Source organism: Salvelinus fontinalis, chromosome 11, assembly GCF_029448725.1.
Source record: "Salvelinus fontinalis isolate EN_2023a chromosome 11, ASM2944872v1, whole genome shotgun sequence".
NCBI classification, from domain to species: Eukaryota; Metazoa; Chordata; class Actinopteri; order Salmoniformes; family Salmonidae; genus Salvelinus; species Salvelinus fontinalis.
In genome coordinates this window covers 48,238,265-48,261,699 of record NC_074675.1, presented here as the reverse complement: position 1 = coordinate 48,261,699, position 23,435 = coordinate 48,238,265, and the positions used below count along the sequence as shown (strand labels likewise).

At 41.3% G+C, this 23,435-nt stretch overlaps 1 protein-coding gene across 1 annotated transcript in view; it reads left to right on the top strand.

Annotated features, from left to right (window-relative positions):
* The first annotated feature begins 16,627 nt into the window (after nucleotides 1-16,627).
* Nucleotides 16,628-23,435, top strand: part of LOC129864737 (cGMP-specific 3',5'-cyclic phosphodiesterase-like) — a 97,503-nt gene continuing 90,695 nt past the window's right edge. Inside the window, exon 1 of the mRNA XM_055937032.1 lies at nucleotides 16,628-16,945. Within this exon, the coding sequence (XP_055793007.1) occupies nucleotides 16,809-16,945 (137 nt within the window). The 5' untranslated portion in view covers nucleotides 16,628-16,808. The remainder of the gene's footprint in view (nucleotides 16,946-23,435) is intronic.

Genomic DNA, 23,435 nt, shown 5'->3' with positions numbered 1-23,435 from the left:
CTTAATACAATTGCGGAATAACATTTTTTAATTTATCCTTACTTTTCAATACAGTTTGCGCCTAGCGAAGCTACGTCATAAAACATGGCGTCCTAAGCCACTAAAATGTTTCGACAGAAACACGATTTATCATAATAAAAATGTCCTACCTTGAGCTGTTCTTCCATCAGTATCTTGGGCAAAGGATCCTTTCTTGAGAGCAATCGTCTTTTGGTGGAAAGCTGTCCTCTTGCCATGTGGAAATGCCTACTGCGTTCGGGATGAACTGAAAAGCGTGCCCAACTATTCACATCGTTGCAAAAATAAATGTCCCAAAATCGCACTAAACGGATATAAATTGCTATAAAACGCTTTAAATTAACTACCTTATGATGTTTTTAACTCCCATAACGAGTAGAAACATGACCCAAGTAATATTACCCCCTTCACTAATGCTTGGAACAGGAGCGGGCCGGTGTCCTCTAGGCGCATGACGCAGCTCCAAAAGAATGACTAGCTTCAGGGTTTTTTCATTTGTGGGGCCTGTGAACGCGCAATCGACCCCATTGGAATCGTCATCACGTAAAGGCATCCAGGGGAAGACGTAAGAAGTGTCCGTACAGTCATAGCAATATCAGTGCCTTTTTAACTGACTTCAGAACAGTGGCCAACATTTCTGAAATCTGAATCCATGTCAGGGAAATTGCTGTAGAATGGGCTCTGTTCCACTTAGAGACAAAATTTCAACTCCTATAGAAACTATAGACTGTTTTCTATCCAATAATAATAATAAAATGCATATTGTACGATCAAGGATTTTGTGGGAAGCCGTTTCAAAAATTACCAAATTAGCATAAATAGTCTAAACAGCGCCCCCATCCCCAACAGGTTTTAATATCCTTTAAGAAGTCTCATGGCCATACCGTAGTAGGCCTAGTCTTCACAGTGTTCATAAGGTCTTTCCTATAAACTCATCATCCAATCCCTGTTGATTTCCCCCTGGAGGTCTGTAATTACTTGCAGATATACCCGTCATTCTCCGTCTGCGGCATGGTGTCTTTATGGCTGTGTTTAGACAGGAAGCCCAATTCTGATATTTTTTTAAAACGTATTGTTCTTTTGACCAATCAGATCAGCTCTGAAAAAGATCTGATGTGAAAAGATCTGATGTGATTGGTCAAAAGACCAATTACTGGAAGAAAAAAATTGGAATTGGACTGCCTGTCTAAACGCACCCTGTGAGAAATAGACAACGGTGACAAATGAATCATCAAGTTGCTGATACGCTTCGAAGAGGCTCTTCCTGAACCAGCAATGAGGCAAGAAAGACTCCCAAAACCAACACCTCTCTCCCCCAGTTGCCTAGCAACTATTGATCCTCCCAAAATGTCTAATCCAGATTTCCGGGGAAAATTTTATAAGGAGCCTCGGCTTTAGGACATATGGATAATTAAAAGACAATTTAGGGTGTAATGTATTTTCGCTTTTTTTCATATCTTAGATTCTGAAACGGACAATATCAATGGAAACAATTTAAGATAAATGAGAGATGTAAGGAATATTTCATTGGAATTTAGGATATACAGTAGGCTTACCTTAAAGATAGAGCACTGTTTTGTAAACATGTGATAGAAATATTTGCAGTACCTACCCACTGGGCATAGATGTCATTTCAACGTCTAGTTTAGATGTACATTTGGTTGAGTTGTCAACTAACTTTAATTCAACTAGAAATCAACAGAAAATGTCACCATGTCATTAGATTTAGGTTCAAAGTCGGGTGAAAAAATACAAAATGCCCTTACGTTGATGAGTTAATGTCTTGACATGGATTTTTGGGGTTGAAATGACATGGAAACTACATTGATTCAACTAGTTTTAGCCCAGTGGGTATAGTATTTTAATGTGATATGATAGGCCTATTATGAATAGAGTTATTTATTTTGTATTTTTTGATGTTTTAATTTTACCCCCTTTTTCATCCCCAATTGCAACATTGTCTCATTGCTGCAACCGTATGCCCTCCCAGTCCCACCCATGTCTGTGCCCCTGCCCAGTCATGTGAAATCCATAAATTAGGGCCTAATGAATCTATTTCAATTTACTGATTTCCTCATATGAACTGTAACTCAGATAAATTGTTGAAAATGTTGCATGTTACGTTTATATTTTTGTTCAGTATATCAGTTATGTCTATAAGCAATGACACCCTCCCTCCCTCTGTGTGTGTACCGTGGGACTTTGGTGTACAATAATTTCCCCAGGTTTGTAAACACCTTTCAAGATGGTGATGCGCATGGGACATCATCTTTGCACACACAGCACCGTGACATGGATGGTATACACAGAACTGCTGCCTCAGATTGCTTGATTTGATTTAAGAGAGAGTGAGACCTGGGTTGTATTCATTAGTGCACACTGTCACAAAATGTTTCAAAACAGGAAAATGAAACAAGCTTTTCTAATTGGACAAGTTCAGATAGTCCCTCCTTGTTTCAATCCGCTTTCTTCTGTTTGGTGCCAAATGAACACAACCCAGCTTCTCTGAATGCTAACTCATTGTTTATTAACACAACAACATGTGACTGGAACAAAGCCTTGAGATAAATAGACCTCTGAGAGATCAGGAAAGGATTATGCCTAATGAACCTGTTGATCTAGCCTTGGGTAAATCTCAAATGACACCCCTTTCCCTACAATATAGTGCGCTACTTTTGTCCACAGCCTCATAGAAAGACAAACAATATGGCTCTATTACGTTAGCCCAAAGAGCTGTTTGTCTTTGTTTAGTATGTGACTCTGGCCAAAAGTAGTGCACTATAAAGGGAATAGGGTGTGATTTGAGGCTGGATTGATTTGCAGATAAGAGAATCTGGGTGTAAGGTAACTACCATATAGTCTCAACGAAGTCTGTGGACATAGGCTGCCTTTCTGGTGAGCAATGCATTGTCGTAATCAATCGTAATCACTCCTCTTTCACCCAAGCTGCCAAACTAACCCTGATTCAGATGACCATCCTACCCATGCTAGATTACGGAGACGTAATATATAGATCGGCAGGTAAGGGTGCTATCGAGCGGCTAGATGTTCTTTACCATTCGGCCATCACATTTGCCACCAATGCTCCTTATAGGACACATCACTGCACTTTATACTCCTCCGTAAACTGGTCATCTCTATAAACCCCTCGCAAGACCCACTGGTTGATGCTAATTTATAAAACCCTCTTAGGCCTCACTCCCCCCATCTGAGATATCTACTGCAGCCCTCATCCTCCACATACAACACACGTTCTGCCAGTCACATTCTGTTAAAGGTCCCCAAAGCACACACATCCCTGGGTTGCTCCTCTTTTCAGTTCACTGCAGCTTGCGACTGGAACGAGCTGCAACAAACAATCAAACTGGACAGTTTTTGTCTCAATCTCTCCATTCAAAGACTCAATCATGGACACTCTTACTGACAGTTGTGGCTGCTTTGCGTGATGTATTGTTGTCTACTTTCTTGCCCTTTGTGCTGTTGTCTGTGCCCAATAATGTTTGTACCATGTTTTGTGCTGCTACCTTGTTGTGCTGTTGCCATGTTGTGTTGCTACCATGTTGTTGCCATGTTGTGTTGCTACCATGTTGTTGCCATGTTGTGTTGCTACCATGTTGTTGCCATGTTGTGTTGCTACCATGTTGTTGCCATGTTGTGTTGCTACCATGTTGTTGACATGTTGTGTTGCTACCATGTTGTTGCCATGTTGTGTTGCTACCATGTTGTTGCCATGTTGTGTTGCTACCATGTTGTTGACATGTTGTGTTGCTACCATGTTGTTGCCATGTTGTGTTGCTACCATGTTGTTGCCATGTTGTGTTGCTACCATGTTGTTGACATGTTGTGTTGCTACCACGCTGTGTTGTCATGTGTTGCTGCCTTGCTATGGTATTGTCTTAGGTCTGTTGTTATGTAGTGTTGTGGTGTCTCTCTTGTCGTGATGTATGTTTTGTCCTATATTTTCTATTTTATTTTTAATCCCAGCCTCCGTCACTGCAGGAGGCCTTTTGCCTTTTGGTGGGCCGTCGTTGTAAACAAGAATTTGTTCTTAACTGACTTGCCTAGTAGAAAAAAGTAATAAATAGTGTGACGCTGTGTGTAATGACCCTGAGCCATGCACAGTTTCCACTATTAGATTATTTTCCAGTGTTACTTTTCACCAAGCAACTTGCACCTTTTCCTCAAACATGCACACACTCGCACTTGAATGCACTCACATGCACATAGAAGTGTGCGCACGCACTCACATGAAAATACAAGCGCACGGACTCACATGCACGTACAAGGGCACGCACGCACGCACACACGCACGCACGCACACACTCACTAAATAGAGCAATGCAGAACAACATATCCTTTCATTCTGAGGTCATTTCAGTCTTTGGAGGATAAGGGAAGCAGAATCAGGACCATAACAGTCTTTATGCCTGAAAAGGGAGTTTGAAAACGTTAGTGTGTGTGTGTGTGTGTGTGTGTGTGTGTGTGTGTGTGTGTGTGTGTGTGTGTGTGTGTGTGTGTGTGTGTGTGTGTGTGTGTGTGTGTGTGTGTGTGTGTGTGTCTAATGAGTAGCTCTTGTGGAGCTGATTAAATGTGTGTGAGTGATTATGAGATGATGTAATCAATCAACCAACACATGCACTAATCAAGAACAGATATGACTTTCCATGACTTTCACACTAAGACTAAAATCAAATCAAACTTTTTTAGTCACATGCGCCGAATACAACAGGTGTAGGTCTTACCGTGAAATGCTTACTTACAAGCCCCTAACCAACAATGCAGTTCAATAAAGAGTTTCATATTTAACTAGGCAAGTCAGTTAAGAACAAATTCTTATTTTCAATGACGGCCTAGGAACAGTGGGTTAACTGCCTTGTTCAGGGGCAGAATGACAGATTTGTACCTTGTCAGCTCAGGGATTCGATTTAGCAACCTTTTGGTTACTGGCCCAACGCTCTAACCACTATGCTACCTGCTGCCCCAAATGAAATTTTAAATATTATACAAAGTAACACAATAAAATAACAATAACGAGTCTATATACAGGGGGTACCGGTACCGAGTCAATGTGCGGGTGTACAGGTTAGTCAAGGTCATTTGTTCATTTAGGTAGGGGTAAAGTGACTATGCATAGATAATAAACAGCGAGTAGCAGCAGTGTAAAAACAAATGGTGGGGGGGGGGGGGGGGGGGGTCAATGTAAATAGTCCAGGTGGCCATTTGATTAATCATCAAGCAGTCTAGTGCCCCCAAGAGCCATAGGTACAGCCTAACATTCTGGAAACTATCCTCCATTTCGGCATTCACTCCATGACAATGACATTCTAATTTGCAGTCTGTCTTGGAACATGTTGGAGCCAAGATGGCGCCCGTTAAAATTTGAAAGCTCAAAAAGGATTTGCCTGGCCTGTACATCTATGGCTGTCTGTGAACTCCAACAGCCCATCCCTACTCAACAGAACCAAGGCCACACAGACAACTAATGGGACACTAGAGTCCACTTCTTTTTCACAATTCACACAAATCTATTCATTATGTTGACAGATGTCACCATAAACAACTTTAGATTGTATTAACTAGGGAACATTCCTATTAAGGCAAGAGAAGGGAAAATGTGATTTATTCTCATGGGGATTGTCTAACAAAATGCATATTTCAGACGGAGGTAACTGATAATACGTTACAGTATGATAGAGTATATGATACAGTATTACAGTATGATGCCGCATATGATGCAGTATTACAGTATGATGCATTATTACAGTATGATAGAGTATATGATGCAGTATTACAGTATGATAGAGTATGTGATGCAGTATTACAGTATGGTGCAGTATATGATGCAGTATTACAGTATGATGCAGTATTACAGTATGACAGAGTATATGATGCAGTATTACAGTATGATGCAGTATATGAGGAATTATTACAGTATGATAGAGTATATGATTCAGTATTACAGTATAATGCAGTATATGATGCAGTATTACAGTATGATGCAGAATATGATGCAGTATTACAGTATGTTAGAGTATATTATGCAGTATTACAGTATGGTGCAGTATATGATGCAGTATTACAGTATGACACAGTATATGATGTAGTATTACAGTATGACACAGTATATGATGCAGTATTACAGTATGACACAGTATATGATGCAGTATTACAGTATGATGCAGTATATGATGCAGTGTTACAGTATGATGCAGTATATGATGCAGTATTACAGTATGATGCAGTATATTATGCAGTATTACAGTATGATGCAGTATATGATGCAGTGTTACAGTATGACACAGTATTTGATGCAGTATTACAGTATGACACAGTATATGATACAGTATTACCGTATGACACAGTATATGATGCAGTATTACAGTATGATGCAGTATATGATGCAGTGTTACAGTATGACACAGTATATGATACAGTATTACCGTATGACACAGTATATGATGCAGTATTACAGTATGATGCAGTATATGATGCAGTGTTACAGTATGATGCAGTATATGATGCAGTGTTACAGTATGATGCAGTATATGATGCAGTGTTACAGTATGACACAGTATATGATACAGTATTACCGTATGACACAGTATATGATGCAGTATTACAGTATGATGCAGTATATGATGCCGCATTACAGTACAATGCTGTAGATATGTGGAATTATTACCATACTAACAGATGCAGATCATTTCCAGATGTGTAAGTCCATTATGAGTTCAGGTCTATCTTTATTTAGTTATAATGATGGAAACTGTCATAAATCAGCATGGTAATTGGAATGTCTGACAAGCATCTTTCATTTTGAGATGGATGCATAGTCTATTTCAAAGCCAAATTTCTCTGGGATACAGATAATAGGGAAAAGGCCATTGTTAGAGCACATACTGTATTTTTGGTGGAAGGGAATGCATAGAAAGATGCATCATTTATGTAGAAATACACATTTGATGTAATGAAAATAGAATGTGCTGTATAGGCATAATAGAATTCCCTGAGGCAAGGCTGTCACAATTGTAACATGCACATCATTGCCATGTTCTCAAGATATTGTCACGTTGTATAATGAAAGGAGACAAGCGCAGGAATACGCAACAGAGGGTTTTATTTTCTCCACCCAAACAAAACAGCGAGGTTTAAACCTCTAAATAATACACGGGACGAGACCCGTAAAACAAGTGCACAATAACACGTAGCATGGAAGCCAATACAACAGAATAGGTACTCACAGGACCAACGGACATGGTAACAATAACCTACAAGGACAATGGGGAACAGAGGGCAGATATATAAATGACTAATCAGGGGGAATGGGAACCAGGTGTGCATGAGACAAGACAGTCCGGGGTTGGTGGTAGTGAATCCAGTTCCGTGACACCTAGAAGGCCGGTGACGTAGACCTCTGGAGCTGGTGAACGGTATGAGCAGCAGTACCGGAGGGATCCGTGACAGATATTAACGTTCGAGACAAGTTTTCATGGGAACATGGTTAAAACGTGAATGTGTCCAGTCACTAAAATCTTTTCACTGAAGAGTAACAGGATATCCTTTCAACCTGATATAATTAAATATGTTTTTTAAACCCCCGATTTGTAGCCAGACTAAAAAGGTTTCTCTCACCAAACTCATTAGGGGTATTCAAGGTAACATCAATGCCGTTTTGTCTGGATTTTTTTTTTAAATCACTTTTCCACTTTTTTAGTCTGGGAACAGGGAACATTGGCAATATACTGCTATTCAATACCTAGGTGTCAGATCGTGATCTTGTTCCCAAGTTTATTTTTCAGTTTCTTGTTGGAAAAGTCTTCCCAGTGGGCACAGACGTCAATTATATGTTTATTTCACATTGGTTCAACGTCATTTCATTGAAACGACGTGGAGACAACTTTTGTTCAACCAGTGTGTGTCTAGTGAGTTGATGATGCTGTAGATTACGCTTATCATGAGGATAATGATCTTTATAGCAATAAGTGAATTCAGCCAGCAATGATTTCACTTTAGTAATGTATTCCGTTTGACCCGTACGCATGAGTCATTCTGAAGCGCTGTGACACACTGCAATGGGAGAAGAGTTACATGTTATTACAGCTGGTGTAGGCCTATTGACAAATCCGGAACATTACAGAGCTATTCTGCTTGGAACCTGCATATTCTGCAAAATGCTCATCATTAAGCTAAGAGGTGTGTGTGTGTGTGTGTATGTGTGTGTGTGTGTGTGTGTGTGTGTGTGTGTGTGTGTGTGTGTGTGTGTGTGTGTGTGTGTGTGTGTGTTTGTGTGTGTGTGTGTGTGTGTGTGTGTGTGAGACACTGAAAGGCCATGCAAATGTATTCAAATTATTCTTGCAGAGTGGTTCCCGCTTATAATTTATCCTCTAAGGAGATGTTGCAGCATTTACAAAATCACTCAAGAAAAACGTGTTTTTTCCCTGGTCTGTTTTCCTAAGCAGGACACACACACACTTGCATGCACTCACAACCACCCACCCACTCAGCCACCCACACGTAAACACACACATACATACACATGCACGCAGGGAAGCAGGCAGACACTCTTCAAATAGGTCAGAAGATAGCTGTTAGAATGACCGTGCAATAACTCTATCTCAGTTAAAAACCTTTGGAAAAATAGGGTCAACTTCTCTCCATGGTTCTTGGTGGAAAGAGAGATCAATTGTTGCACCTTAATGTCATGGCTCAGAAGGAGAGAAAAAGACAGAGGCCAACCATGATTGATATTGCTCTGCAAATGGAAATGTGCTCTTTCAGAGTGAGTGTGCTTCCAGCGGCTCAGGAAATTACTTTTTTTGTTGTTGTTTGGAACAACTTAGTGACCCCCCCCAGTCTTCCACTGTAAGCACACAGTTCCATGGAACAGAGGACAGTTTTACAACAACGGGTACCGGGTTCTGGTAGAACATTGAAACAGACCAGGCCCCTCGGCTGCTACAGACAGACGCAGTAGGTCATTTTTGTTCTGTTAGACCAAGCCTTCCCCCAGGACTGCAAACCAATTTAATTTTCTCCCAGTGGCCATGTATTGATGTTCTACAGAGATGGTTCTGTGTTTTGTCAAATATGGAGAGGCAGCATAGACTAGCCATTACATCTCAGACCCCTTCTAAATAAAGGTTAAGTCAAATAAAATAAATACTTTGTCTGTCTGCACATAGCCCTGCACATAAACTGACCTGCTTAGAGAGAGGTACTCTAATCTAAGCAGGTCCGTTGGGTATTTCTAAGGAGATACCTCTCACATTATTCAGCACGTGTAAGTAATGCATGTCAGAGGGGTAGACCTGGTATGTACCTAGCTAGCAACCCAACAACCCAACAGCTCGAACCTAGGCCACCAGCACCAATGACGAACGCCATATACACTGTCCCAATAAGGGACTTCTCTAGGGCATTGCTTATCGGTCTAGTATAGTTAGGCCCTGTCCAGAATGAACTATTAACCCTCCTCCCTAGGCATTCGTGTAGATCTGAAATAGCTGGATAAGTTTAAGCAATAAGGTGAATGCACTTTGAAGTAAATCTCAGCTCTGTTAAAAGTACACTCAAGAAAAACTTTTATTGATTATAGTGGTTCAGGAATATCATTAAAACAGGTTAATATGCCAATGAATATTTGGAGAACATTGCAAGCATGTTCTGTATATGACTGATGTGATGTTGATAGAATATTCTCCTAACCCTCAGAAAACTGGACGCAGGAATGTTCTTGCAACGTCCCATAAAACGTGTCTGGAACATTATTGTTGTAACCACATTCTAGATAAGTTCTTCTTGACATTAACGGAATGTTCTCCTAACTTTAACACCAAAACATGCAGGAAAGTTTATCCGAAGGTTTTCGCTAAAATAGATCGAATATTCCCCTAATTAAAGGAAAACTGGTCACTCAAACATCAGGGGAACATTACGGGTAACATTACAAAAACGTTCTCTCTACCTAGATTTGTTAGCTGGGTAGCTGTTATATTTGAAGGGCCTTGCTATAGGAAACATGAAATTGCACAGAACAAAACATCACACTGAGTTTACATACATGTAAACATAAGAAGCATAACAATAACTGTATGAGTTCTTTATTAAACACATATTATAAACTGGGTAGTTCTAGTCCTGAATGCTGATTGGCTGAAAGCCATGGTACATCAGACCGTATACCACAGGGTATACCAAAACATAATTACTGTTGTAATTATGTTGGTAACCAGTTTATAATAGCAATAAGGCACCTCAGGGGTTTGTGGTATATGCCACCGCTAAGGGCTGTATCGAGGCAATCCGTGTTGCCTGGAAGAGAACAAATCAAATCAAATCAAACGTTGTCACATGCGCCGAAGTGTAGACCTTACCGTGAAATGCTTACTTACAAGCCCTTAACCAAGAGTGCAGTTCAAGAAGAGTTAAGAAAATATTTACCAAATAAACTAAAGTAAAAAATTTAAAATAATAAAAAGTAGCGCAATGACATAACAATAACGAGACTGTATACAGTGGGTACCGGTACCGAGTCAGTGTCCGGGGGTACAGGTTAGGTCATTTGTACATGTAGATAGGGGTGAAGTGACTATGCACAGATAATTAACAGCGAGTAGCAGCAGTGTACAAAACAAATGGAGGGGGAGGGGTGCCAATGTAATAGTCCGGTGGCCATTTGATTAATTGTTCAGCAGTATTATGGCTTTGGGGTAGACGCTGTTACGGAGCCTTTTGGTCCAAGACTTGGCACTCCGGTACCGCTTGCAGTGCGGTAGCAGAGAAAACAGTCTATGACTTGGGTGACTGGAGTCTCTGACAATTTTATGGGCTTTCCTCTGACACCGCCTATTATATAGGTCCTGGATTGCAGGAAGCTTGGCCGCAGTGATGTTCTGGGCCGTACGCTCTACCCTCTGTAGTGCCTTACGGTCAGATGTCGAGCAGTTGCCATACCAGGCAGTGATGCAACCCGTCAGGATGCTCTCGATAGTGCAGCTGTACAACCTTTTGTGGATCTGGGGACCCATGCCAAATCTTTTTAGTTTCCTGAGGGGGAATAGGCTTTGTCGTGCCCTCTTCACAAGTGTCTTGGTGTGTTTGGACAATGATAGTTCGTTGGCGATGTGGACACCAAGAAACTTGAAACTCTCGTCCCGCTCCACTACAGCCCTGTCGATGTTAATGGGGTCCTGTTCGGCCCACGTTTTCCTGTAGTCCACGATCAGCTCCTTTGTCTTGCTCACATTGAGGAAGAGGTTGTTGTCTTGGCACCACACTGCCAGGTCTCTGACCTCCTTCCTATAGGCTGTCTCTTTGTTGCTGGTGATCTGGCCTACCACTGTTTTGTCATCAGCAAACTTAATGATGGTGTTGGAGTTGTTTGGCCACGCAGTCGTGGGTGAACAGGGAGTACAGGAGGGGACTAAGTACACACCCCTGAGGGGCCCCAGTGTTGAGGATCAGCATGGCAGATGTGTTGTTGCCTACCCTTACCACCTGGGGGAGGCCCCTCAGGAAGTCCAGGATCCAGTTACAGAGGGAGGTGTTTAGTCCCAGGGTCCTTAGCTTAGTGATGAGCTTCGTGGGCACTATGGTGTTGAACGCTGAGCTGTAGTCAATGAACAGCATTCTCACATAGGTGTTCCTTTTGTCCAGGTGGGAAAGGGCAGTGTGGAGTGCGATTAAGATTGCATCATCTGTGGATCTGTTGGGGCGGTATGCTAATTGGAGTAGGTCTAGGGTATCCGGGAGGATGCTGTTGATGTGAGCCATGACCAGCCTTTCAAAGGTCTTCATGGCTACCGACGTGAGTGCTATGGGGCAGTAATATTTTAGGCAGGTTCCCTTCGCCCTTCGCTTCCTTGGGCACAGGGTCTATGGTGGTCTGCTTGAAACATATAGTTATTACAGACTCAGTCAGGGAGAGGTTAAAAATGTCAGTAAAGACACTTGCCAGTTGGTCCACGCATGCTTTGAGTACACGTCCTTGTAATCCATTTGGCTTTGTGAATGTTGACCTGTTTAAAGGTCTTGCTCACATCGGCTACCGAGAGCGTTATCACACAGTCATCCAGAACAGCTGGTGCTCTCATGCATGCTTCAGTGTTACTTGCCTCGAAGCGAGCATAAAAGCAAGTTAGCTCGCCTGGAAGGCTCGGGTCATTGGGCAGCTCGAGTCTGGGTTTCGCTTTTCTTGCATACAAAGCTCCCCTCCATTTGGCAAATCTGACCATAATTCTTTCCTCCTTGTTCCTGCGTACAAGCAAAAACTAAAGCAGGAAGTACCAGTGACTCACTCAATATGGAAGTGGTCAGATGACGTGGATGCTACAGGACTGTTTTGCTAGCACAGACTGGAATATGTTCCGCATTTCAAGATGGCGCCGACCGAGATGGCCGCCTCGCTTCGCGTTCCTTGGAAGATATGCAGTATTTTGTTTTTTTATGTGTTATTTCTTACATCGGTACCCCAGGTAATCTTAGGTTTCATTACATACAGTCGGGAGGAACTACTGAATATACGATTAACGTCAACTCACCATCGTTATAACCAGGAATATGACTTTCCCGAAACGGATCCAGTGTTTTGCCTTCCACCCAATACAATGGATCTGATCCCAGCCGGGGACCCTATGCGACGCCGTAAAAGGGGCAAACGTAGCGGTCTCTTGGTCAGGCTTCGGAGACGGGCACATCGCGCTCCACTCCCTAGCATACTACTCGCCAATGTCCAGTCTCTTGACAATAAGGTTGATGAAATCCGAGCACGGGTAGCATTCCAGAGAGACATCAGGGATTGCAACGTGCTCTGCTTCACGGAAACATGGCTAACTCAAGAGACGCTAACGGAGACGGTGCAGCCAGCTGGTTTCTTCATGCATCGCGCCGACAGAAACAAACATCTTTCTGGTAAGAAGAGGGGCGGGGAGGTATGCCTTATGATTAACGAGACGTGGTGTGATCATCATAACAACACACAGGAACTCCAGTCATTCTGTTCACCTGATCTAGAATTCCTCACAATCAAATGTCGACCGCATTATCTACCAAGGGAATTCTCTTCGATTCGCAATTCAACAGCTCAGACACAAGAGGTATGTGGCAGGGTCTACAGTCAATCACGGATTACAAAAAGAAAACCAGCCCCGTCGCGGACCAGGATGTCTTGCTCCCAGACAGGCTAAACAACTTTTTTGCCCGCTTTGAGGACAATACAGTGCCACTGACACGGCCCCCTACCAAAACCTGCGGGCTCTCCTTCACTGCAGCCGAGGTGAGTAAAACATTTAAACGTGTTAACCCTCGCAAGGCTGCAGGCCTAGACGGCATTCCCAGCCGCGTCCTCAGAGCATGCGCAGACCAGCTGGCTGGTGTGTTTACGGACATATTCAATCAATCCTTATCCCAGTCTGCTGTTCCCACATGCTTCAAGAGGGCCACCATTGTTCCTGTTCCCAAGAAAGCTAAGGTAACTGAGCTAAACGACTACCGCCCCGTAGCACTCACTTCCGTCATCATGAAGTGCTTGAGAGACTAGTCAAGGACCATATCACCTCCACCCTACCGGACACCCTAGACCCACTCCAATTTGCTTACCGACCCAATAGGTCCACAGACGACGCAATCGCAACCACACTGCACACTGCCCTAACCCATCTGGACAAGAGGAATACCCATGTGAGAATGCTGTTCATCGATTACAGCTCAGCATTTAACACCATAGTACCCTCCAAACTCGTCATCAAGCTCGAGACCCTGGGTCTCGACCCCGCCCTGTGCAACTGGGTCCTGGACTTCCTGACGGGCCGCCCCCAGGTGGTGAGGGTAGGTAACAACATCTCCACCCCGCTGATCCTCAACACTGGGGCCCCACAAGGGTGCGTTCTGAGCCCTCTCCTGTACTCCCTGTTCACCCACGACTGCGTGGCCATGCACGCCTCCAACTCAATCATCAAGTTTGCGGATGACACTACAGTGGTAGGCTTGATTACCAACAACGACGAGACGGCCTACAGGGAGGAGGTGAGGGCCCTCGGAGTGTGGTGTCAGGAAAATAACCTCACACTCAACGTCAACAAAACAAAGGAGATGATTGTGGACTTCAGGAAACAGCAGAGGGAGCACCCCCCTATCCACATCGACGGGTCAGTAGTGGAGAAGGTGGAAAGTTTTAAGTTCCTCGGTGTACACATCACGGACAAACTGAATTGGTCCACCCACACAGACAGCGTCGTGAAGAAGGCGCAGCAGCGCCTCTTCAACCTCAGGAGGCTGAAGAAATTCGGCTTGTCACCAAAAGCACTCACAAACTTCTACAGATGCACAATCGAGAGCATCCTGTCGGGCTGTATCACCGCCTGGTACGGCAACTGCTCCGCCCACAACCGTAAGGCTCTCCAGAGGGTAGTGAGGTCTGCAGAACGCATCACCGGGGGCAAACTACCTGCCCGCCAGGACACCTACACCACCCGATGTCACAGGAAGGCCATAAAGATCATCAAGGACAACAACCACCCAAGCCACTGCCTGTTCACCCCGCTATCATCCAGAAGGCGAGGTCAGTACAGGTGCATCAAAGCAGGGACCGAGAGACTGAAAAACAGCTTCTATCTCAAGGCCATCAGACTGTTAAACAGCCACCACTAACATTTAGCGGCCGCTGCCAACATACTGACTCAACTCCAGCCACTTTAAAAATGGAAATTGATGGAAATTATGTAAAAATGTACCACTAGCCACTTTAAACAATGCCACTTAATATAATGTTTACATACCCTACATTACCCATCTCATATGTATATACTGTACTCTATATCATCTACTGCATCTTGCCATCTTTATGTAATACATGTACCACTAGCCACTTTAAACTATGCCACTTTATGTTTGCATACCCTACAGTACTCATCTCATATGTATATACCGTACTCTATACCATCTACTGCATCTTGCCTATGCCGTTCTGTACCACCACTCATTCATATATCTTTATGTACATATTCTTTATCCCTTTACACTTGTGTGTGTATAAGGTAGTAGTTGTGGAATTGTTAGGTTAGATTACTTGTTGGTTATTACTGCATTGTCGGAACTAGAAGCACAAGCATTTCGCTACACTCGCATTAACATCTGCTAACCATGTGTATGTGACTAATAAAATTTGATTTGATTTGGATTCATCCAATGGCATTGAGTAGTATACCACCTCAGTCATCGGCTTCATCAATAAGTGCATTGACGACGTCGTCCTCACAGTGACCGTACGTACATATCCCAACCAGAAGCCATGGGTTACAGACAACATCCGCATCGAGCTAAAGGCAAGACCTGCCGGTTTCAAGGAGCGGAACACATCCGAGGAGCGTCAGAGGCGGTGTAGTAGGATTCAATCTTAATCGTGCATTGACACTTTGCTTGTTTGATTGTTCGTCTGAGGGCATAGCGGATCCGGATTAGTGTTCTGATCCTCGAAACCGGCAGGTCTTGCCTTTAGCTCGATGTGTTTGTGGGAACCAGCACATGAATAGTAAACGCCCAAATATTTCACCAACTGGGGACATTTTGTTAGTCCACACGAGGTCAACTGCTATTTCTAGGGGGTTTAGGGTTAAGGTTAAAATTAGTGTTAGGGTTAGAATTAGGGTTAAGGTTAGGAGCTAAGGTTTCGGATTAGGGTTAGGTTTTTGGATTAAGGTTAGGGTAACGGTAAGAGTACGGGTTAGGGTTAGCGTTAGTGTGTGGGTGCATATGCATCCATGCTGATAGACTGGAAGCCTTAAGAGGCGCAATGTACTGCACTGTCCAGATTCTCTAGTAGGAAGCCAGGGAGCTACCATATGCCTGAGGGCAGGTCCTGTGTCCTCAGGGGGAAAAGAGAAACCATCTGTTGGGTAAGATAACACCACAGTATCAGCAGGGTCCCACCAGACACACAGGATCTAGAATGTCTGGGGCAAAGCAATGGATGGTCCATTACTATTTGTCAAATGGGGGGGGGGGCGCTGGCTGGAGAGTTTAATGGAGTATGTTTCAGTGTTTCAGTGATTGACACTCGGTGGTCCGTATTCATGAAGCGTCTCAGAGTAACAGTGCTATGCTGTGATGCTTTATGACTACAGACCAGCAACTTTACGGAAAAAAACTAGAAGAGAATCAGCGGTCGATTCACACTCTGCATTCCCTCAGAGTAAAATGTGTCCTTATAGGTGATATTGATTGATGTGCCCTTGTACCAGCACTCACCAAAATTCAATCACACACGTGCCCCATCTGAGTCAAGTCAAGTTCATTGGAGTGTACGGATTGAGCCATAGCTCATGTTGTATGTTAAATAGTCCCATGCATTCATGAGAACTATCAAACATGAAAATGTGAATCTATTTGAATGACAATTATGCCTAAAATTATGTTAGGCTGACTTCTGGAGCGCCTAAGAATTACTTAATTCACAAATGTGAAAAATATCTGCCATGCTGGATATGCAAAAAATATTATTGTAATTTATTGCCCTTGAGGTAAGACCATATCTACTTTTCTGTCAAATACGCAAACAGACCACAAAAAATGCATTGCTTTGCCATGCTAGAATTTAGAATCCGTTCATTTTGAATTTAGAGAGAGAGAGAGACTAGGAGGGGTGCGATATTGCTGCGCAAAGGCAATTAAAGTCTTGCCGAAGTCTACCCACACGCGCTCACAATGTAGGAAGCGCTCTCTGAAAACAGAAGACTACTACCACACACACTGCTTACCAGTGACTGATATTATTTGCTTCCATCTTCGGAGTGTTGATGGTAATCCGATTCATTGGGGGAATTTGGGTATTGAGCATGGATGGCTGCTATCCCCCAGAAAGCGAAAGGATGGAAGCATGGCTTGATGACCACTTGGAGTTCGCTCATTCCTACTTTGTCAGGAAGGCTACACGGTAAGCACGGGGAGAGACTGAAGTCGTAAAAGTGATTCATTGTATTTACGAAACAGGGATAGCTCTGTTAACGATACATCATCGCTGTGCATTCTATTTTAAGTAATTTGGGCGATAATGAATGTGTTCCGTGCATTGAAAGGCACTGGCAGCCTATCTTACCTGCGTGGGTTGTTTGTTTCAACGTAAAATAACATGCTAGCCTACTGTACACGGTTGGAGATTTAAACTGCGATATGACACGCTATATTGTCGCCTTTTATGGTATTACGCGCAATGTCCAGCGGTATCCAGTGTCTCGCCACGGTAATTTATTGACATTTATTAATGCGCCGCACAATCGTCTTTACAATCAGTAACCGTTCACCAAAATAGTAAGATAATTAAGAGCAGAAGTTAAACCATTAACCTTTATTGGGGAGATTCCTTTCCATTGTGTTCCAAACGCGCACAGTGAATTCAAAGTTATCCAAAATGCTTTTTGTTATTGGATCGTTCCACCTCAAAAAGCACAACCCATTAAGCCTGGACGTCAATTCAACATCTATTCCACGTTCAATGTAATTTAATTGAAATGATGTGGAAACAACGTTGATTCAGCCAGTGTGTGCCTAGTGGGAAGAAAGACCATTTTCGACACCCATCATCTCAGATTGTTCTGAAATCGTTTCGGTAGTTAGTAAGAGATATGATTAGCATTCCTGAAACATTATTATGTTGAAATATTATTTGATCTCTTTCAGCTAATTGATTGCACCTAAATTGGCCATTTTAATTTATAGGATTCAGATAATATTCAATAAATATAGTACCCAACATTTGATTTGGACCAAACTTCTTCCTTCCAATTAGTAAAACATGAAGGAATATTTGTGTTGTTGTCAAATGCCACCCATCCCATGCCAATCCACCTTAACAAACAGCATACAGTATCCGTTATTTATGTTTGACAAGTAATATGAAGCTGCAGCTTGGATTATTGCTTCCCCATACTATGTCGTGTAATCCCTGTGAATCTGGAGATTTGTGTTCTTCCCCTGTTCAGTGAAATTAATCCTTGAAATCAATTGCATTATTTACCGTAAAATATTTTGGAAGTACCTAGTTTTGACCACTAGATGCTGCTACTGCCACCACACTCTTTTATCAATTTTGCTGGTCTCTTGTTTATTAAACATATCACAACATTTCCTTTGCAACTTTGGTTAGAAAACCAATAGATTTGGCTCATGAAAACAAATTTTGTCGTCATCCTCATAATTCCTCCATGAAAGCAATGCAGTTTGTCCTTCTCTTCTCAACCTAATGTTTCAACCCAACTCTCCTTGAATAATTCAAGTGGCTACTCTCTGTGGAGGGCTATCCCAATGATGCAATTCTCATATGAAGACTTTTCCCAAAGGCCCAAAATACTGATGGAGAAATGAACTAGGGATTAAAATGTTTTGACAACACTAATAGAATTCAATACCATCGCCAAACACTATATAATATATGTTTGAGACTTTTACCTTTATTTAACTAGGCAAGTCAGTTAAGAACAAATTCTTATTTTCAATGACAGCCTAGGAGCAGTGGGTTAACTGCCTTGTTCAGGGGCAGAACGACAGATGTTTACCTTGTCAGCTCGGGGATTTGATCTTACAACCTTTTGGTTACTAGTCCAACACTCTAACCACCTGTCGCACCATTGAAGACCATTAGAGACCATAACATTGAAACCATTCATTCTGCTGTAGCCTAATGGTTTGCTTGTTCACCAGGAATGGTCTAATAGTAACTATATATATATATATATAACCATAATAATAATAAAAAAATAAACCACACCATTTTTTTTTCTTCTTCTCCCCACTTTCGATCTTGTCTCATCGCTGCAACTCTCCAACGGGTTCGGGAGGTGAAGGTCGAGTCTTGCGTCCTCCAAAACATGACCCGCTTCTTAACACCCGCCCGCTTAACCCGCCACAAGGAGTCGTTAGAGCACGATGAGCCAAGTACATTTCTCCCAAATAATGTTTCAGGAATGCCAATCTTGCCTGTTTCTAACTACAGAAACGATCTCAGAACAGTCTGAGATGGGGGGTGACATGGCTTGCTGAAATGACATGGAACAAATCTATTTTCAGAGTTTTGGAATAGATACTATTGAAATTATTCATTGTTTTGTCTTTATTATAATATAAAGGTGTTATTACATGTTTTGAAATATTGCAGTGCCTCGTGTTACTGTAATTTACTCAGATTACGAAACCTAAAAGGACAATTTGTTTAAAAAATATATATGTTTATTAATTTATGAAATTATGAAAAATATTAATAACATAATTTCATAAATTAATGAACACATCTTTTTTTTAAACGCTTCTACACCTATTTTGCTTGCTGTTTGGGGTTTTAGGCTGGGTTTCTGTACAGCACTTTGTGACATCAGCTGATGTAAGAAGGGCTTTATAAATACATTTGATTGATTGATTGATTAATGACATAAAGTCAGTAATCAGTTATTATTTACAATATTTTATCTTACAGGAGCACACTATAAGTTCCTGGGTAAGATTCAGGTAGATATTCTAGTGGTTAAGAGCGTTGGGCCAGTAACCAAAAGGTTGCTGGTTCTAATCCCTGAGCCAACTAGGTGAATGTATGTCGATGTGCCCTTGAGCAAGGCACTTAACCCTAATTTATCCTGCTCTGGATAAGAGCGTCTGCTAAATTACTCAAATATAATGCCAGTAGCAAACCAGCAGCCTTACTGTCATCCTGGATATATTCTGGGCATATAGTGAGGGAGGTACCTTGGAATCACAACTATCAGCCCTAGTTTATCATAGGGGAGTAGGTTATGACTTATAAAGGGCACAGGTGGCTGGTGGAACCTTAATTTGGGAGGACGGGCTCAAAGTAATGGCTGGATACGGAATAAATGGAATGGCATGGAACACATCAAACACATGGTTTCCATGGTTTCCATGTGATTGATACCATTCCATTGACCACCGTTCCAGCCATTACTATGAACCTTCCTCCCCCCAGCAGCCTCCTGGGATTTAGGGCTACTTATTTGCATTCAAGTATAGTCAGAATAAGTGTGCCTGTCATTGTTTAATTTACATTTAATTTGTATAATTTACATGTACATTTCAGGCCCATGAAAAGGTCAAACATATGTCTCAGACAAAAGAAAGTGGAGAGATGTATTATTTTGTGTATCCACAGTATTTTCCGCTTCCTAATTCTTAACCACATTATGTAAGCAAACCTTATTTGATTGGCACTTCAAAAAATTAGAAGGTCAGATGTTTAGGGCTGAAACTCAGATCTCTGAGAGCTGATTTAGCAGTAAGGACACATTAGGGCTGCTCTATATGGGATTGTCACTAGGGGGTCACATGCACACACACTCGCACACACACAAAACACGTACACACTTTGCCATCTCTTATGCTTGGTGAGATAGCATTCCGCTGCCATTGGCTAGTCATTTCATAGTGTGTTTAGGGCTCAGTTTTATGTGCCTGGCAGGCAGACTAATTTACAGGTACATTTTGTGGCAAATGCATTTGACAGCCACAGAGTTTTTAAAAAAGATTTCAGTAGGGCTGTTCAAGTGCAGTAAGTCTTTGACAAAAATAAAAGTTTTGGATTTAAACCCGGGAACCTTGTGGTTAACACCTTGTGCCTTTTGAATGCTGGCACTGTGCATATCCGTCATGTTCTACTAATACTGCTCAACATAATTCATTTGTGAGTTACTGTATGAGAAAGAATGTGTGTGTTTGGGTGTGTGTGTGTGTGTGTGTGTGTGTTTGGGTGTGTGTGTGTGTGTGTGTGTGTGTGTGTGGGGGTGTGGGTGTGGGTGTGGGTGTGTGTGTGTGTGTGTGTGTGTGTGTGTGTGGGTGTGTGTGTGTTTGGGTGTGTTAATGTTGTTAATGTTGGTTAATGTCCTGTTAATGTTGGTTAATGTCCTGTTGATGTCCTGTTAGTGTTGGTTAATGTCCTGTTAATGTCTTGTTAATGTTGGATAATGTCCTGTTAATGTTGGTTAATGGTCTGTTAATGTTGGTTAATGTCCTGTTAATGTTGGTTAATGTCCTGTTAATGTCCTGTTAATGTCTTGTTAATGTTGGTTAATGTCCTGTTAATGTCTTGTTAATGTTGGATAATGTCCTGTTAATGTTGGTTAATGTCCTGTTAATGTTGGTTAATGTCCTGTTAATGTTGGTTAATGTCTTGTTAATGTCTTGTTAATGTCCTGTTAATGTTGGTTAATGTCCTGTTAATGTTGGTTAATGTCTTGTTAATGTTGGTTAATGTCCTGTTAATGTTGGTTAATGTCCTGCTAATGTCTTGTTAATGTTGGTTAATGTCCTGTTAATGTTGGTTAATGTCCTGTTAATGTTGGTTAATGTCCTGTTAATGTTGGTTAATGTCCTGTTAATGTTGGTTAATGTCCTTTTAATGTCCTGTTAATGTCTTGTTAATGTTGGTTAATGTCCTGTTAATGTTGGTTAATGTCCTGTTAATGTCCTGTTAATGTCCTGTTAATGTCCTGTTAATGTCTTGTTAATGTCCTGTTAATGTTGGTTAATGTCCTGTTAATGTTGGTTAATGTCCTGTTAATGTCCTTTTAATGTCCTGTTAATGTCTTGTTCATGTTGGTTAATGTCCTGTTAATGTTGGTTAATGTCCTGTTAATGTTGGTTAATGTCCTGTTAATGTCCTGTTAATGTCTTGGTAATGTTGGTTAATGTCCTGTTAATGTTGGTTAATGTCCTGTTAATGTCTTGGTAATGTTGGTTAATGTCCTGTTAATGTTGGTTAATGTCCTGTTAATGTCCTGTTAATGTCCTGTTAATGTCTTGGTAATGTTGGTTAATGTCCTGTTAATGTTGGTTAATGTCCTGTTAATGTCCTGTTAATGTCCTGTTAATGTCTTGTTAATGTTGGTTAATGTCCTGTTAATGTCCTGTTAATGTTGGTTAATGTCCCGTTAATGTTGGTTAATGTCCTGTTAATGTCTTGTTAATGTTCTGTTAATGTCCTGTTAATGTTGGTTAATGTCCTGTTAATGTTGGTTAATGTCCTGTTAATGTCCTGTTAATGTCCTGTTAATGTCTTGGTAATGTTGGTTAATGTCCTGTTAATGTTGGTTAATGTCCTGTTAATGTCCTGTTAATGTTCTGTTAATGTCCTGTTAATGTTGGTTAATGTCCTGTTAATGTTGGTTAATGTCCTGTTAATGTCCTGTTAATGTCTTGTTAATGTTGATTAATGTCCTGTTAATGTTGGTTAATGTCCTGTTAATGTTGGTTAATGTCCTGTTAATGTTGGTTAATGTTGGTTAATGTCCTGTTAATGTTGGTTAATGTCTTGTTAATGTTGGTTAATGTCCTGTTAATGTTGGTTAATGTCCTGTTAATGTTGGTTAATGTCCTGTTAATGTTGGTTAATGTTGGTTAATGTCCTGTTAATGTTGGTTAATGTCCTGTTAATGTTGGTTAATGTCCTGTTAATGTTGGTTAATGTCCTTTTAATGTCTTGTTAATGTTGGTTAATGTCCTGTTAATGTCCTGTTAATGTTGGTTAATGTCCCGTTAATGTTGGTTAATGTCCTGTTAATGTCTTGTTAATGTTGGTTAATGTCCTGTTAATGTTGGTTAATGTCCTGTTAATGTTGGTTAATGTCCTGTTAATGTTGGTTAATGTTGGTTAATGTCCTGTTAATGTTGGTTAATGTCTTGTTAATGTTGGTTAATGTCCCGTTAATGTTGGTTAATGTCCTTTTAATGTCTTGTTAATGTTGGTTAATGTCCTGTTAATGTCCTGTTAATGTTGGTTAATGTCCCGTTAATGTTGGTTAATGTCCTGTTAATGTCTTGTTAATGTTGGTTAATGTCCTGTTAATGTTGGTTAATGTCCTGTTAATGTTGGTTAATGTCCTGTTAATGTCCTGTTAATGTCTTGTTAATGTTGATTAATGTCCTGTTAATGTTGGTTAATGTCCTGTTAATGTTGGTTAATGTCCTGTTAATGTTGGTTAATGTTGGTTAATGTCCTGTTAATGTTGGTTATTGTCTTGTTAATGTTGGTTAATGTCCCGTTAATGTTGGTTAATGTCATGTTAATGTTGGTTAATGTCCTGTTAATGTCCTGTTAATGTCCTGTTAATGTCTTGTTAATGTTGATTAATGTCCTGTTAATGTTGGTTAATGTCCTGTTAATGTTGGTTAATGTCCTGTTAATGTTGGTTAATGTTGGTTAATGTCCTGTTAATGTTGGTTAATGTCTTGTTAATGTTGGTTAATGTCATGTTAATGTTGGTTAATGTCATGTTAATGTTGGTTAATGTCCTGTTAATGTCCTGTTAATGTCCTGTTAATGTCCTGTTAATGTTGGTTAATGTCTTGTTAATGTTGGTTAATGTCTTGTTAATGTTGGTTAATGTCCTGTTAATGTTGGTTAATGTCTTGTTAATGTTGGTTAATGT